This window comes from Hemitrygon akajei, chromosome 11 (genome assembly GCF_048418815.1).
Source record: "Hemitrygon akajei chromosome 11, sHemAka1.3, whole genome shotgun sequence".
NCBI lineage: Eukaryota > Metazoa > Chordata > Chondrichthyes > Myliobatiformes > Dasyatidae > Hemitrygon > Hemitrygon akajei.
The window spans coordinates 8,289,596-8,307,190 of NC_133134.1; the positions used below are offsets into that span (position 1 = coordinate 8,289,596).

Here is a 17,595-nt window from a genome sequence, read left to right on the forward strand (position 1 = left end):
CAGAGACAGAGAAGGAGTTTCAGCGACAGGTTACTATCGATGCAATGCTCCTCAGACAGGATGAAGAGGTCAATACTCCCCAATGCCATTAGACTTTACAATTCAACCGCCAGGACTTAAGAACTTTTTAAAAGCTATTATTAATGCTTTTTGAGATAGTGATTTAGATGCATATCATATTTTTTACAGAGTTAAGTATTGTATGTTATTAGTTTTGCTACAAGAAGTGTATGGGACATTGGAAAAAAAGTTGAATTTCCCCATGGGGATGAATAAAGTATCTATCTATCTATCATTAAGTCACATAAATGCCACATAGTCTACCCAGTACACTCTGATTTGTCCCAGTTGAAATTGCAGGTAAAGCCCTCCCTACCACTGAGCACACCTACAAGGAGTGCTGACCCATCCATCATCGAGGACCCTCCCCACCTCGGTCAAGCTCTCTTTTCATTGCTGCCTTTGGGAAGATCAGGGCTCACATCACAGGTTCAGGAACAGTGATTACCCCTCAACCATCAGGCTGAAAGGATAATTTCACTCAACTTCTCATCCCATCACTGAAATGTTCCCACAACCTATGGACTCACTTTCAAGGATTCTTCATCTTATGTTCTTGTTATTTATCACTTATTTATTACTTTTTGCTTTGTATTTGCATAGTTTGTTTTTTGCACATTGGTTGTTTTTCCATCTTGTTGGGTGCAGTCTTTCAGTAATTCTATTGTATTTCTTGGATTTACTGTGTATGCTCGCCAGAAAATGTATCTTGGGTTTGTATATGGTGACATATATGTATTTTGATACTAAATTTACTTTGAACGTTGAGGAAAACTTAAATCGGCATCATTACCCAAGACACATTTAGCCATGAGTTGGGTTCTACAGTAACTATTACAAAGAAATGTACAGAGAAAGAAAAACTATAAGGAAAAATCTTGTATTCATGAAAAATAAGTTAAAGCAACTACTTTAAAGACATAATTGGCATTCTGTATCCATTTCCAAAATAAACTTTTCTTACTTTACTTAAAGGTGAGGTAACATTGACCTGTAGGCTAACAGGTCAGCTCAGCATCATAGGCTGAGGGGCCTGTACTGTGCTGTACTGTTCTGCCAGTGCAGCACTTGGGTACAGCCAGTAGAGCTGCTGTCTCAGAGCTTCAGCATCCTGGGTTCACTCCTGACCTCCGCCCCCACCCCCCGGCCAGTGTAATTGGCCCCAACTGAGTAGTTGCGTACCTGCATTGTTCTTGAGAGCATCAGGATCAAAATCAGGTTTAATGTCACTGTCATATGTCAAGAAATCTGTTGACTTTGCGGCAGCAGTACAATGAAATACGTAATAATAGGGAAAAACATGTGAAGTAATGTTCATGGGTTCAATGTCCATTCAGAAATCAGATGGCAGAAGGGAAGCAGCAATTCTTGAATCATTGAGTGTGTGCCTTCAGGCTTCTGTACCTCCTTCTTGATGGTAACAATGAGAAGATCCTTAATGATGAACACCGCCTTTTTAATCATTGCTCCTTGACGATGTCCTGAATATTACAATGGCTAGTGCCCATGATGGAGCTGACCAAGTTTACAATTCTCTGCAGCTTACTTCGATGCTGTGTAGCCCACCTCCCCCTCCCCATACCACATGGTAACGCAGCCAGTTGGAATGCTCTCCGGGGTCCATTTGTCCAAATTTCCGTGTGTTTTAGGTGACAAGCTGAATCTCCTCAAACTCCTGCTGCTGTGCCTTCTTTGTAGGTGCACTGATATGTTGGCTGTAGGAGATATCATCAGAGATGTTGACACCCAGGAACTTGAAATTGCTCACTTGGGTTAAAGTCGGCACAACATCATGGGCTGAAGGGCCTGAAATATGATGCAGTGTGCTCCATTGTAACAACATCAAGATGTGTAGAAATCTACACAAGAATCTGTCATGCATGTACTTCTTATTCCTCTCTAATAGTTTGACACGTCTTGCATCTCAGTCAACTACAGAGAGGTTTGAGAAGCTGCCATCACTTACTGACCTCACGCCCCCACAATTTTTCATAAATAGCCCCTCCACATCAGGCACTATTTACAGAGCGGGGGGTAGTCATGCCATTTTCAAACACCTCCAGCAATGGACGAAGGCATATTCAAATCTCAGCTTACACATGAGACCAGAATAGCATAAAAACTTGATATGGCGGAGATTTTAAGCTTCCAAGATTGAAATGGACTTCTCATTTCTTATTAAAAGGTGTGGATTACTTCATAAAAAAATTTCAGTCTTCAGACAGAAAGGACAGCAGATAGTTCAGAAGATTAAATAGTGCTTGCTGTCTCTCAACAGTGAACCCGCAACCCTCAGCAATCTTGATGCTCCCTCCTTGTCGTGATGTTTTTATGTTTCAGAATTGTACAGAGGCCTTATCTCTGGTACAGGCGATCAGTTTTACATTGATTTCCATCTCTCTCTCTCTCTCTGAGAATATTGTTAACACCCGAAGCAGATACTGTGAATGCTGGATAACTACATGTGATGAACCAGAGATTTTGACTTCCACCAAAGCAATCGAGCATTTTCAGTTCATTCAAAGCTTGTCTGATTCGCTTGCAGAACAGTGCCACGGTTGTGTGGAGTTTAGTACGTCGCTAATACAGCTTGGGGCATTCCAGGGTTCGGAGTTCCAATTCCAGCACCATCCATAAGGAGCTTGAGTTTTCTCCCCATGACAACGTGGGTTTCCTCTCACAGTCCAAAGATGTACCAGTTAGTAGATTAATTGGTCATTGTAAATTGTCCTGTGATGAGGCGAGGGTTAAATCAGGGGCAGTGTGGGCAGTGTGTCATTGACCCAGAAGAGCCCGTTCCTTGGTGTATCTCTAAATAAAAATAAAAAAGAGGATCTACCTCCTTGCCCAATCCGTCATGTATATAAATCCAAACTCAGAGAAATCTGTCTGTCCTCCTACTTCCTTCTCTAATGGCCTAACAAGCTGCTATCTATAAGGAGAGCTTGGATAGGCTAGGGCTTCTTTCCATAGCAGATTGGGTGGGGGGATTGATCTTATAAAATCATGAGGGATGTAGATAAGGTGGATGGCCACAGTGTTTTCCCCAGGGCAGGCAAGTCTAAAACCAGTACAGCACGCTGGAGGAACTCAGCAGGTCAGGCAGCATCCGTGGAAACAAGCAGTCAACGTTTCGGGCCAAGGCCCTTCGTCAGACAGCATAGGTTCAGGGTGATAGGGTAAAGGTTTGAAAGGGACCATGGTGAAATGTTTTTAAGAGGGTGGTGGGTCTGTGGATTAAGTCAGCAGAGCAAGCTGCGAAGGTGGGTACAATTGCAAGGTTCAATAAACACTTACAAAAGTACATGGATAGCAACTGTTATAAGCTAAATAAGACTAGCTCAGATCAACATCTTGATTGAACTTAGAACAATCCAGCAGAGTCCAGGCCCTTCGGCCCGTGATATTGTGCTGATCTTGTAACCTTCTCCAAGATCAATTTAACCCTTCCCTCTCACATATCTCTCCATTTTTCTATCGTCCATGTACCTGAGTCTTTTAAATATCCCTAACGTATCACCAATATCACCACCCCAGGCAGTGCATTCCACACACCCACCATTCTCTAAAAACCTATCTCTGACATCCCATCCCCTCACCATACTTTTCTCCAGTCACCTTAAAATTATTCTGTCTTGTATTAGCCCTGGGGAAAAGGCACAGGCTATTCATTCTCATCATCTTATACACCTAATTAGTTGCCTCTTATCCTCTTTTACTCCGCTTCCCTCATGCTCTCTAATCCAGGCAGAATCCTGAAAAATCTCCTCTGCACGCTCTCTAAAGCTTCCACATTCTTCCTATAATGAGGCGACCAGAACTGAATACAGTTTTCCCGGTGTGGTCTAACCAGAGTGTTATGGAGCTGCAACGTTACCTCACTGCTCTTGAATGCAATTCCCCAGCAAAGGCCAACACACCATATGCCTTCTTATCAACATGCATAGCAACTTTGAAGCATCCCTGGATGTTGACTCCAAGATCCCTCTTCTTCCACTCTACCAAAAATCCTGCTAATAACCTTGCACTTGGCCGTCAAATTTGACCTCCCAAAGTGTGTCACCTACACTTTTCAGGGTTAAACTCCATCTGCCACTGAGCCCAGCTCTGCAACCTTTCAGTGCGCCATGGTACCCTGGTAAATCTCTTCTAAACTCTCTCTAAAGCTTCTGCATCTTTCTCGTAATGAGGCAACCTTCAACAGTATCGACAGCAGCACCAACCTTTGTGTCATCTGGTTGGCATGAATGAGTTGGGCTGTTCCTGTGCTGTGTAACAGTAGGACTCTGCCAGGGACCTTGTGGGAGAGGCAATAAATTGCAGACCTGCTGGTGATGTACAGGTCCCATGATTGAATCAAATATTCAACAGTTCAAGATGCCTTGGTGGAGAGAGAGAGAGAGAGAGAGAGAGAGATAGGATAACCTTTCATTAGATTCCAAACTGGAAGGTTACCTCACACAAGTCACCTGGGATTTTCCATCATCGTCCTTTTTATAGCACAAGTACACGGTATTAAATAAAATAAAAATGCCCCTCGCCACTTAAGAAAAGGACGCCAGAGACCTTAAAACAAGTTTGATTCTGCTGTTCTGCAGGACTGGCTTTAAGCACATCTCTAGGTTAATGTTTTAGCTTTGTTGAGTGTTCATTAGTCTAGGACCTTGTCTGCCATTTTCTTCAGTACTTTCTAAGGAAATTTTAGAAAATGATTTGTATTGATCAGCAAACTTGGAATGACATGGAATATCCCTATGGATTTAATTTTCAAAGAACAGATTGGTGGTGGAACTTTATAGATAGAACCAGTAGACTCTCCACCCTGTTGTGAAAAGGACAGAGAGCACAGCCTTGGAATACAAGGACATCCCTTTAGAACAGAGAGAAGGAATTTCGTCAGTCAGAGAGTGGTGAATCTGCGGAATTCATCACCACAGACTGCCTTGGAGGCCAAGTCACTGGGTATATTTAAAGCAGAGGTTGTTAGGTTCTTGATTATTAAGGGCTTCAAAGGTTACAGGGAGACAGCAGGAGAGTGTGGTTGTGAGGGAAAATAAATCAGCTATGATCAAATGATGGAAACAAATGGCTTAATTCTGCTGCTGTGTCTTGTGGTCGTAATCCCTTCTGTATACACATGGTCCATATCCTTCCATTCTCTGCACATCTATATTCCTATCGAAGAGCCTCTTAAAACCCCTCTCTGGTATCTGCATCCACCACCATTCCAGGCACCCAGCACACTCCATCCCTGTACATATCCTGTAGTATTAGACATATCTACCCTAGGGTATTGGTGTGGTAATAGTTTATCATTGTCACATGTACCAAGATGCAGTGAAAAGCTTGTCTTGCGTACAGTTTATGTATACCAAATCGTTACACAGTGCATTGGGGTAGCACAAGTCAGAACAATAATGCAGAATAAAGTGTTAACAGTTACAGAGAAAGTGCAGTGCTGGTAAAAGATAAAGTGTAAGATTATAACGAGGTAGATTGTGAGGTCAGGAGTCCATCTTATCATCCCAGGGGGCTGTTCAGTAGTCTTGTAGCAGTGGGATAGAATCAGAGTCAGGTTTCGTATCACTGGCAGATGCCATGAAATTTGTTGTCTTTGCGGCAGCAGTATAGTGCAATACATAATAATAGGTGACTATAAATTACCGTGTGTGTGGGTACCGTCAGTATGTATGTATACATATATATGTAAAGTTATTTAAAATATAAGCATGAAATAAAAATACAAAAGGGAGTGAGGTAGTGTTTATGGGTTCAATGTCCATTCAGAAATCAGATGGCAGAGGGGAAGAAGCAATTCTTGAATCATTGAGTGTGTGCCTTCAGGCTTCTGTACCTCCTTCCTGATGGTAGCAAAGAGAAGAGGGTATGATAGGGGGCCCTTAATGATGGACACAGCCTTTTTGAGGCATCGCTCTTTGAAGATGTCCTGGATATCATGGAGGCTAATGCCCACGATGGAGCTGGAGCTGACCGAGTTTACAACTCTCCACAGCTTATTTCGATTCTGTGCGGTAGTCCCGCGCCCCCACCCCCTATATCAGATGGTGATGCAGTCCAGGCTGGTTATCGAGGATAGAAGATGTCCTTCAGCCTGGTTGTACGTGCTTTCAGGCTTTTGTAACTTCCGCCCGATGGGAGAGCGAGAAGAGAGAATGTCCAAGGTTAACAGTAAGTTGTGGGGAAGCTGCCTACCTTCAGACTGTGTTAGTCATTGATGCAGAACGACATCTTTCACTGTATGTTTTGATGTACATGTGACAAATAAAGCTAATCTTAATCACATAAGATTCTGCAGCTGCTGGAAGTCCAGAGCAACACACACAAAATGCTGGAAGAACTCAGCAGGTCAGACAGCATCTATGGGGGGGGGAATAAACAGTCGACATATCAGGCCGAGACCCTTCAACACCATAAACCTAATCTTTCTTTCTTAATCATAATTTTATAAACTTCTCTCAGGTCTTCCATCAGCCCCCTCCGTTCCACAGAAAACAACCCAGGTTTATAGAAAATGGTCTGAGCTTTAAGCAGTCAGGCATAAGGATCCTTCTACTCTCATCCTCAGTAGACCGGAGAATCCTATTTGTAACTTTAAAAACCTTTTTCTTTTGTTCCTTTACCACTGAACAAAAGAAGCAGCTGCCTTAATGGCTTTTCAACTCCAATACTCCGAGAAAAGGAAACCGAACAAAGGAATTAAAGGCTTACAGCATGATTTGAGGAGCAGAAAGAGGTTTGCCTAGCATGTAGATAATGCTAATTACCTGAGTAATAATCCACGATCAAGTAATGTACCTTGACATAGTCAAAATCATTTCACTGCTCTTGATGCTGTTCTGCTAAGCAGTCAATTGAAGTCTGACTTGACAAGCCCAACGCTCAGTTATTACGAAGCATTGTCAAAGTAGTCATAGTAGAATTTATCACCAAGCTGCGTATACACAGTGGCCACTTTATTAGGGACAGGAGTGAAACCTAGTGTGATCTTCTGCTGCTGTAGTTCATCCACTTCAAGGTTTGACGTGTTGTGCATTCAGAAATGCTCTTCTGCACACCACTGTTGTAATATGTGTGGTTATTTGAGTTACCGTTGCCTTCCTTGACCCAGTCTGGGCATTCCCCTCTGACCTCTCTCCTTAACAAGGTGTTTTTTGCCCACAGAACTGTCACTCGTTGGAAGTTTTGTTTCTCGCACCATTCGCTGGTACTAGCAATCATTCCATGGTCAAAGTCACTCAGATCACATTTCTTCCCCATTCTGATGTTTGGTCTCAGCAACAACAGAACCTCTTGACCATGTCTGCATGCTTTTATGTGTTGAGTTGCTGCCATGTGATTGGCTGATTAGGGATTTGTATTAACAAGCAGGTGTAGCTAATAAGGTGGCCACTGAGTGTATGTTACCGTATACTCTGAGATTACCCTGAAGTTTATTTTCTCGCAGACATTTATAGGGAAATTTTGAAATGCAGTAGAAGAGAAAACTGTACATAAAGACTGACAGATAACCAACGTCCTAAAGAGAAAAATTGTGCAAATAAATTTAAAAAATAAGATAGAGATAAACACTCAGTAACCAAGGCTGCACAGCAGTCGCAGCAGAAATGCATTGACCTGGTTTGAAGTCTGGTGTAATGAATTGGTTTCAGCACAGGTGGAACTGGGGATGTAACCTTGGGTACGAGTTATTATTAACTGTAATTGGCTGTCAGACAGTACAGTTGGAATAACAGCGCGTGTAACCATATAACAATTACAGCACAGAAACAGGCCATCTTGGCCCTTCTAGTCCGTGCCAAACGCTTACTCTCACCTAATCCCACCGACCTGCACTCAGCCCATAACCCTCCATTCCTTTCTTGTCCATATACCTATCCAATTTTTTCTTAAATGACAATATCGAACCTGCCTCTACCACTTCTACTGGAAGCTCGTTCCACACAGCTACCACTCTCTGAGTAAAGAAGTTCCCCCTCGTGTTACCCCTAAACTTTTGCCCCCTAACTCTCAACTCATTTCCTCTTGTGTAGAGACCGAATTTACCTCATCTTGGCTTCATTGTTATGTCAGATGCGCACCCTAAAATTCAGCAGTTGCCTGATTCTAGCTTTGTTCTAAGGCGGCACGTAGCGTAGCAGTTAGCGCAACATTTTAGGGCACCAGCAATCACCAATCGGGGTTCGATTCCCGCAGCTGTCTGTGAGGAGTTTGTGCATTCTGACTGTGACTGTGGAGTTCATAAAATGTAGAACAGCACAGGACAGGCCTTTCAGCCACAATGTTGTGCCAAATTAGTAATCAAATGGCCAGCTAAACTTCTGCCTACACAGTGTCCATATTCTTCCATTTCGCCCACACCTATGTGCCTATCTAGACATCTCTGAGAAGTTCCTAATGGCTGTGCCTGTGTCACCACCCTAGTCAAGTGCAGTGCATTACAGACATCCACCACTCCGTATAAAAAATTTTGCCCCTCACATCTCCTTTCACCTTAAATGAATGCCTTCTGATATTGCATTTCAATCTTAGGAAAGATATACTATCTACTCTATCTATGCCTCTTGTAATCTCATAAACCTCTATCAGATCTTCCCTCAGCTCTGCTGCTCCGGTGAAAACAACCCGAGTTTGTCCTACATCCTGTTATAGCCTCTAGTCCAGGCAGCATCTTGACAAACCTTTTCTGCACCTCCTCCAGGTGCTCCAGTTTCCTCCCACATTCCTTTTTTTTTCATTTTCAATATTTTTATTAATTTCTACATAGAATACAGAGTTCAAGAAAATACATATTTTAAAACAAAAGAAAGATATAATACCAAATACATTATGTTTGAATCACATTAATGAACTCCTTACCCTATATTCATGTAGATTAGATTAATTCATATGTTGATATGAATAATTTTTATATATTAAAAAAAATCTAAACCCACTACCAAAGCTGAAGCTGTTTGGTAAAGAAAAAAAGGGGGAAAAAACCTTATCAGATAGTGAAATATGCTATTAACCAGCATCTGTACTTTAACGGGAAATAATTCAAAAACGGTCCCCATAAATTTTGAAAATCTTTGTTAGATTCAGAAATTGAACAACGAATCTTTTCTAAATTTAAGCATGCCATAACGTCCCGTAACCACTGAGCATGAGTAAGTGGAGTGGCATCCTTCCATTTAAGCAAGAGCGCCCTCCTAGCCATCATCCAGAATGTGCTAGTCAGATGTCTTCAAAATGATATCCACCCTTCCAACAGTACCAAATAAGCTGGTCAAAGGATTAGGCTTAAAATTTACTTCAAAAAATACAGAAAAAGTTCAGAATACTTCCTTCTGATATTTTTCAAGACTTGGGCATGTCAGAAACATATCAATGAATGAAGCTTCTCTATTGTTACACCTATCACAGTAGGGAGATATATCAACTTTCCAAAGACATATGGGTCAGAGTTATTATTAGTTAACATAGTTGTGGGCATGCTATGTTGGCAACGGAAGCATTGGGACACTTGCAGGCTGCCCACAGCACATTCTTGGACTGTTAGTCATTGACACAAATGATGCATTTCACTGTATGTTTTGCTGTTTTGATGTACATGTGATAAATAAAGCTAATCTTTCTTTATAATATCTTACTATAAAGCTGTTGTGAGGCAACTTTGGGATATTTATTTCTTTTAGGGGGATTTACTAAGACTGGACTATATTGTGACGACTTCAGCAGGGTAAATAGCTCTTCCCATAAGCAGTGGATGGAGGACTCTTACAGTCCACTCTATCTGGTCTTTTTGATATTAGGTTGGGCTCTGCAATATCTCTGATGAAGAATACACAGTATACAGTATCTGATGGCTGCTGTCCAAATGTAGTGAACCAATCTTTAATAGTTTGGCACAGACAATGTGGGCCAAAGGGCCTTTTTCAGTACTCTATTCAGTACTTTTTCAGCCTTTTTCAATGCCCTTTGACTCTCTCACTCATTGTTCCAGTATCGCTGAACCATAGTTACTCATAGTGAGAGAGTACTACAGCATAGAATCTGGCCCTTTGGCCCATCTAGTAATTCCAATCTGTTACTCTTCCAAGGACTTGGATCATAGCCTCCGTACCCTTCCCTTCCACATACTTATCCAAACTTCCTTAAATGTTAGTCAAACCCGCAGACGTCACTTTCGCTGGCAGCTCGTTCCACACTCGTACCACTCTCTGAGTGAAGTAGTAGTCCCTCTTCAGATTTCCCTTCGATATTCACCTTTCATCCTTAACCTGTGACCTCTAGGTCTAGTCTCTAGTTTAGTCATCCAGTCTGCAGGTGCAATTGTTTTGTTAAGTGTGATTTGAGCTGTTTCCATGAAAGACCCATTATTGGGCCAAATCTGCTGAGTTCTTTCTGTGCCATTCTGTGAGCTGTTAGCAAATACGCTTATTAATTTTTGAAGTGATAATACAAGGGCCCAGCATTTGCCTTCTAATCTAAGATTAAAGCATTAAGTGCACTCCTTTGAATTAATTTCTTGCAGTAAGCCCCATGATTCAAGGAAATGGCGATGTACAATGGGGCAGGTGAAGCAGATTTATACACGTACAAGAGTTGAGTTGGTGTGAGGATTTGAGGCTTTAGAAGGTTAATTAGAAACTCTTCTGGAATAAAATCCTGAGGTGGCTGGCTGCATTAAACACTCTTGAGATGCAAGTCTGGGCAGCTCAGTTTTATCTTGGTGTTCACACGTCAGGGAACTGGCTTCTTGAATAATGCAAAGCAGAAACACGAGTTTCTGCAGATGCTGGTAATTCAGAGCTATGCATACAAGATTGCTGGAGGAACTCAGCAGGTCAGGCAGCATCTATGAAAATGAATAAACATTCGATGTTTCGGGCCGAGGCCCTTCTGCAGGAGTGGAAAGAGCCTTGGCTTGAAACTTTGATGTCTTATTAGTTTCCATTGATGCTGCCTGACTTGCTGAGTCGCACCAGCATTTTGTGTGTGTTACTCTGCGTTTCCAGCATCTGCAGAATTTATAAAAACAGGTGCAGGTGTTTTAGCCACTGTCCCTGTCCCCATTCAATAAGGTCTAGAGTTATACAACACGTACAAACACGCTGCAGGAACTCAGCAGGTCGGGCAGCATCCATGGAAATTAGCAGTCAACATTTCGGGCCGAGACCCTTCGTCAGATTTTTGATCACAGCATCTGCAGTGTACTTTGTGTTTACTAGAGTTATACAACATTGAACAGACAATGAACTGACCCATGAACACTATCTTGTTATATTTGCTCTCTTACATGGCTTACTTAATTTACATATCTATATTTTCTTATGTAATTTATAGTATACTTTATGTAGTGCACTGTGATGCTGCTGTAACAACAAATTTCACAACATATGTCAGTGATATTAATTCTGATTCTGAAAGAGGCCCTTCAGCCTGTCTCATGGATGCTGACCAAGATCATGACTGCTGTCAGAGTCAGATTTGTAAAATATTGATCAGTACATTGCTGAACAGATTGTTTGGCCTACACTGTTGTGCTGACCTTGATACCAATTTATACTAAATGCCCTAAAATCACAAGATAAGATTGCTTTATTTGTCACACGTCCATCGAAACATACAGTGGAATGCGTCATCCTTGCCAACGACCGACATGGTCCAAGGATGTGCCGAGTGCCATGCTTCTGGCGTGTCCACAGCTTACTAACTCTAACCTGTGAAACTGTGGAGTGTGGGGGGAAACTGAAGCACCTGGGGGAAGCCCACACAGTCACAGGGAGAATATTCAAACTCCTTACTGGCTGCAGCAAGAGTGAACCTAGACTATGTTACTGTAATGGTGTTAGTATAGCTGCTACATTGCTGGGCTGTCCTGTGTATTGTCCATATCTCTGTATTCTCTTTATATCGTGTGTCTAAAACTTCATAAGCTCACTTGCTTGCACAATTAACTCTGGTAACCTTACCAAGGGTGGTGGGGTGGGAATACATCTCTACCAAAGGAGGTGTAAGGTGCTCCTTCCCACCACTAGCCTGCAGGTCACCTTTGGGCAAGGTGTAGTAGCTGTTTAGCCCATCCCCCCCACCACCCACCACCAGTCAGGGCCACGTGAAGTCATGGGAGCAGCCGGTGCGTATCACAAGTCCTGGTTATGTGCCCACTGACACCAGGCAGACAATCTCTGAAGGGTATTGATAATGGCTGAGGTCACTTGTCTTGAAAAGACACTGTCCAGAAGGAGGGAATGGTAAACTACTTCTGTAGAATTTGCCAGGAACAATCATGGTGAAGACCATGATCGCCCATGTCACACGATGTGGCACATAATGAATGAAAATGAATCTTTACTGGCACCTATCAGTCTCTGTGGAAAATAAATCTGCCCCTCGCGTTGCCATTGAAGTTCCTTCTTTCAAGGTTTAAGTCTATTATTGTCATAGGTAACATGCTCAGGGTATAAAAGTCATTAAAATTAGCTTTTTTGCAGCAGCAGTACAGTATATTATACATTGAGGCAAACTATCTCCATCTCTCTTTCCCTCTCTTCCTCTCCCTGCCCCCTCCCTCTCTCTCCCCTCCCCTTCCCTCTCTCCCTAAGTTATCTTGCTTGACCTGAAATGACAATCATTCCTTTTTCTCTACAGTTGATTTCCTCCTGCGCATTGTTCGTAACCCATAGGGTTTAGTACCCTACAGCCATAAGAAACGCGGATAGAACTAGGTCATTCGTCTCATCAAGTCTGCTCCACCATTTCATTCTGACTGATTTGTTATCCCCATTCTCCTGCCTTCTCATAACCTTTGACACCATTACACTTCAAGAACTGCTTTAAATATAGCCATTGGCTTGGCCTTCACAGCGTCTGTGGCAATGAATTCCACAGATTCTCACCCTCTTCCTAAAGAAATTCTTCCTCTTTTCCAAAGGGATGAGCAGAGTGGGGAATTGAAGAAGTAAGGGTGGAATTACTGGAAGTTGGAGAATTCGATGTTCATATGTCATCAGGATAGAGGTTGCCTATTCGGAATATAAGGTGTTACTCCTCTAAGCTTACCATCCCGTTGGAATGGTAATGAAGATTAGAATTAAAGTAGTTGGTCACTGTGAAATCCTGCTTTTCGTAGATGGAGCGAAAATGCTCGACAAAGTGGTCCCCCCAATCTACGTTGGGTCTCAGCAGTGTAGAGGAGGTCACACTGGGAGTACGGGATACATTAGATGACCCTAACTGAATGAGTCCCGTCCCACACACTGAGCAGGTGAATCACCTCTTTGGTGAAATGTTGCCTCACTGGTTGTATTCCTGAATAGAGGTGAGGGAGGAAGTGAATGGGCAGATGGAGCACTTTGGCTGCTTGCTGGGGTAAGTGCCGGGAAAGAGATAAGTGGGGATGGATAAACGCACAAAGGAATCTCAGAGGGAGCGGTCCCTTCAGAAAGGCCAGAGTAGGGGGAGGTAAGGGTGTGTTTGGTGGTGGGGTCCTGTTGAAGATGCTGGAAGTTCTGCCATCTTCAATGGAACCCTACCACCGTACATTTTCCACAATTTCCACCATTTTCAACAGGACCTTACCACCTACCTTCTTAGATAAGGAGCCCAAAACTTCTTGCAATATTTCTGCCGAAGGGTTTCAGCCTGAAACATCAACTGTACTTTTTTCCGTAGATGCTGCCTGGCCTGCTGAGTTCCTCCAGCGTTTTGTGTGTGTTGCTCGGATTTCCAGCATCTGCAGATTTTCTCTTGTTCACAATACTTCAAGTGCAGTGTGATCAATGCCTTTTAAAGCTCAGCATTTTATCCTGGCTTTTATGATATAGTGCTTTTGAATTGAATACTGACATCACATTTGCTTTCCTTTCCTTGCCACCAATTGAACCTGCAAGCTAACCTTTAGAGAATCCTGCACACGGACTCCCAAGTCCCTTTGCATCTCCAATTTGTGAATTAATTCCTGCTTAGAAAATAGTGTACACCTTTGTTCCTTCTAACATTGTACATGATCTTACACATCCTGACACTGTCTGCTTCAGTGCTGCCTGAAATGCTGGAATTAACCAATACACAAAGACTTTTTCACGGGCGGAGGCAGTGGCACAGTGGTATTATCTCCTGTTTAATCTAGGTACTCAGGGCAAAGTCATAGAGGTTCAAATCCCACCATGGCAGATAGTGACATATTCAATTCCTGGAATTAAAATATCTCTATTTACCATGGAAACCTTTGCCTATTGTAAAGACCTTCCTAGTTTACTGGTGTTCCGTAAAGAACAAAAGGGGTTTAGAGGTATTTAGGTGAAACACAGAGAGATAGTACTAGCACCATGGTTGACATGAATGAGATGGGGTGGAGGTCCTGTTCCCATGTGGTATTGCTCTATGAGTAACAGATACAAAATGCTGGAGGAACTCAGCAAGCCAGGCAGCATCTATGGAGGGGAATAAACAACAATGTTTCAGGCTGAGACCCTTCATCAGGATTGGAAAGGAAGTGGGCAGAACTCAGAATAAGAAAGTAGCGGGAAGGGATGAAGTAAGAAGCTGGGAGGTGATAGGTGGAAAAGGTAAAGGGCTGAAGACGAAGGAGTCTGATAGGAGGGGTGAGAAGACCATTGGAGGAAGGAAAGGAGGAGGGGAACCGGGGAAGGCAATAGGCAGGTGAGGAGAAGAGAAAGGGTAAGAGGGGAGACGGTGGGGAATGAAAGGAGAGGAAAAATTACTCTGTGAGACTACTTTAGCACTTTCAAAAAAGCAATTGAAAATGTGTAACGGAAACAAAATTTGTTTCCACACATTTTCACATATTTGTAAATTGAACTACCAATTTCTATAAAATTAGTTGATAATGGGGGAAAAATCTATGTTTTATAAAGAAAAGCTTTCTGCTGGCTAATGAATGTCCTTTTCATTGCATCAGATTTTGACTTCAGTGTGCCGGGATCAATGAAGCTTCATAATCTCATCTCCAAGTTAAAGAAATGGATAAAGATCCTCGAGGCAAAAACCAAGCAGCTTCCTAAATTCTTTCTGATCGAGGAGAAGTGTCGGTTTCTTAGTAACTTCTCTGCACAGACGGCAGATGTGGAGATCCCGGGAGAGTTCCTTATGCCCAAGCCAACACATTATTACATTAAAATTGCACGGTTAGTGGATCATCTGTATGTTTGTAACATCTGGTGTGTAATGACGGTGCTTTCTTTCTGTACATTCTCTGACCTATACTCAATGGCCACTTTATTAGTTACAAGAGGTACTGTGTATATTTCTGTATGTTCCTGGTCTTCTGCTGCTGTAGCAAATTCACTTCAAAGTTGGACAGATTGTGCGTTCAGAGAAGCTCACTGTACACCACTGTTGGTGACCACCACATGAAGTCATTTGAGTTGCCGTCACCCTTCCTCTCAGCTTGAACCAGTCTGACCCTTCTCCTCTGACCTCTCATTAACAAGGTGTCTTTGCCCATTGAGCTGCCGCTAACTGAATTTTTTTTTTGTTTTTCACATCATTCTCTGTAAACTCTAGAGACTGTTGTGCATAAAAATTCCAGGAAATCAGCAGTCTGAGATTTTCAAACCACCCTGTCAGGCACCAATTATTCCACAGTCAAAGTCACTTAACCAACTTTTCTTCCCCATTCTGTTGTTTGGTCTGAACAACAACTGAACCTCTTGACCATGTTTGCATGCTTTTATGCATTGAGCTGCTGTCATGTGATTGATTAAATATCTGCATTAACAAGCAGATGTACCTAATAAAGTGGCTGCTGAGTGTATTTTCTTGTGCTGCACAGTGGGTAGTGAGCTCAGAAGATTTTGAGTTCAAGTCCCACTCCAGACACCCCAATCCAAAAATCTCAGCAGAGCCTCCCAGTACATCAAGAAAATGCCACGCTGTTTGAGATAACATCTTCCGACTGAGGTTTTAAAGTTGAGGTCCAGTCTGCCCTTGCTGTTAACATTATAGGAAGGGTGTCAGTAATCTAGAAAGGGTGTAGGAATGATCAACAGGTGTATCGCCAAGACTGATGGGCTGGAGTTCTAAGGAGTGATTGGGCAGAAAGGGACTGTTTTGCCTGGATTGACTATTGAAAGGCCTAGATAGAGTAGATGCGGGGAGGGTGGTTCCGACAGTGGGCGAGTCTAGGACCGGAGGGCACAATGATGTCATTTTAGAACAGAGATGAGGAATTTCTTTAGGCAAACGATAGTGAATCTGTAGAATTTATTGCCACATATGGCTGTTGGGCAAGTTATTGGGTATATTTAAAGCAGAAGTTGATTGGTTCTTGATTAGTAAGGGTGTCAAAGGTTATGGGGAGAAGACAAGAGTGAGGTTGAGAGGGATAACAGGAAATTGCCCATGATGGAATTGCAGAGCTGATGTGATGGGCTGAAAGGCCTAATTCTGCTTCTATGCTCTATACAAAGAGGGGACGTAGTTAGGTGAGACAGTCACAGTCTTTTCCCCAGGTGAGTCTAAAACTAGAGGGCATAGATTTAAGGTGAGAGGGAAGAGGATACAGGAGACTTCAGGCAAGTTTTCAAATAGAGGTCAGAATCAGTATTAGGTTTAGTATCACCGGCATTTGTCATGAAGAAGCTATTCCTGAAATATTGAGTGTGTGTCTTCAGGCTTCTGTACCATCCTACTTGATGGTAGCAATGAGATGAGCTGGTGGGGTTATTGAATGAGCTGCTAGAAGAGAGTGCTGAGTTGGTACAGTAACAGCTACGTTGCACAAACACAGATTCTGCAGGTACTGAAAGTTTTGAGCAACACACACATGATGCTGGAGAAACTCAGGCAGCATCTTTGGAGAGGGATTAACAGTTAAAATTTTGGGCCAAGACCTTTCATCAGGACTGAAAAGGAAGGGATTAGAAACTAGAATAAGAAGGTGGGTCTAGGGAAGAAGTCCAGCAGATTGTTGCTGCAGCTTTGAGCACCCACAGTCTCGCTGGTGTCTCATTTCTTCACAGGGGATTGTGCTTTTTGTTGCAACTATCCATGGTTGTGTGGCTGGGGGAGCTGGGAGAACTGACATAGATATGATGAGCCAAATGGCCAATGACATGGCATCCTCACCTCGTGCATCAGCATATTGTTTGTCAGTCTGAATAACATCCTTTGTGCACCAGGTTCATGCCCAGAGTGGAGATTGTACAGAAGCATAACACCGCAGCACGTAGACTCTACATTCGGGGTCACAATGGCAAAATTTACCCGTACCTGGTGATGAATGACGCCTGTCTGACAGAGTCTCGGCGGGAAGAGCGCGTTCTGCAGCTACTGAGGTTACTGAACCCCTGCCTGGAGAAGCGAAAGGAGACCACAAAGAGGCACCTTTTTTTCACAGGTACAGAGTGCAGACCTGTGTCTGTCTCTTTTAATTTAAATTTTATTTCATTTTATATAGAGATTTAGCGCAGTTAGCAGGCCCTACCAGCCCAAGGAACCTGTGCCAAGGAGTTTTATTTATCACATGTACATCGAAACGTGCAGTGAAATGTGTTGTTGACCAACGCA

The 17,595-nt window shown here is 42.7% G+C and overlaps 1 protein-coding gene across 1 annotated transcript in view; it reads left to right on the forward strand.

The window, feature by feature from the left end:
* The window catches only part of trrap (transformation/transcription domain-associated protein), a 305,269-nt gene that overhangs the window by 272,385 nt on the left and 15,289 nt on the right, over window positions 1–17,595 (forward strand). Inside the window, exons 67-68 of the mRNA XM_073060184.1 lie at window positions 14,987–15,212; window positions 17,208–17,425. Of these exons, the coding sequence (XP_072916285.1) occupies window positions 14,987–15,212; window positions 17,208–17,425 (444 nt within the window). The remainder of the gene's footprint in view (window positions 1–14,986; window positions 15,213–17,207; window positions 17,426–17,595) is intronic.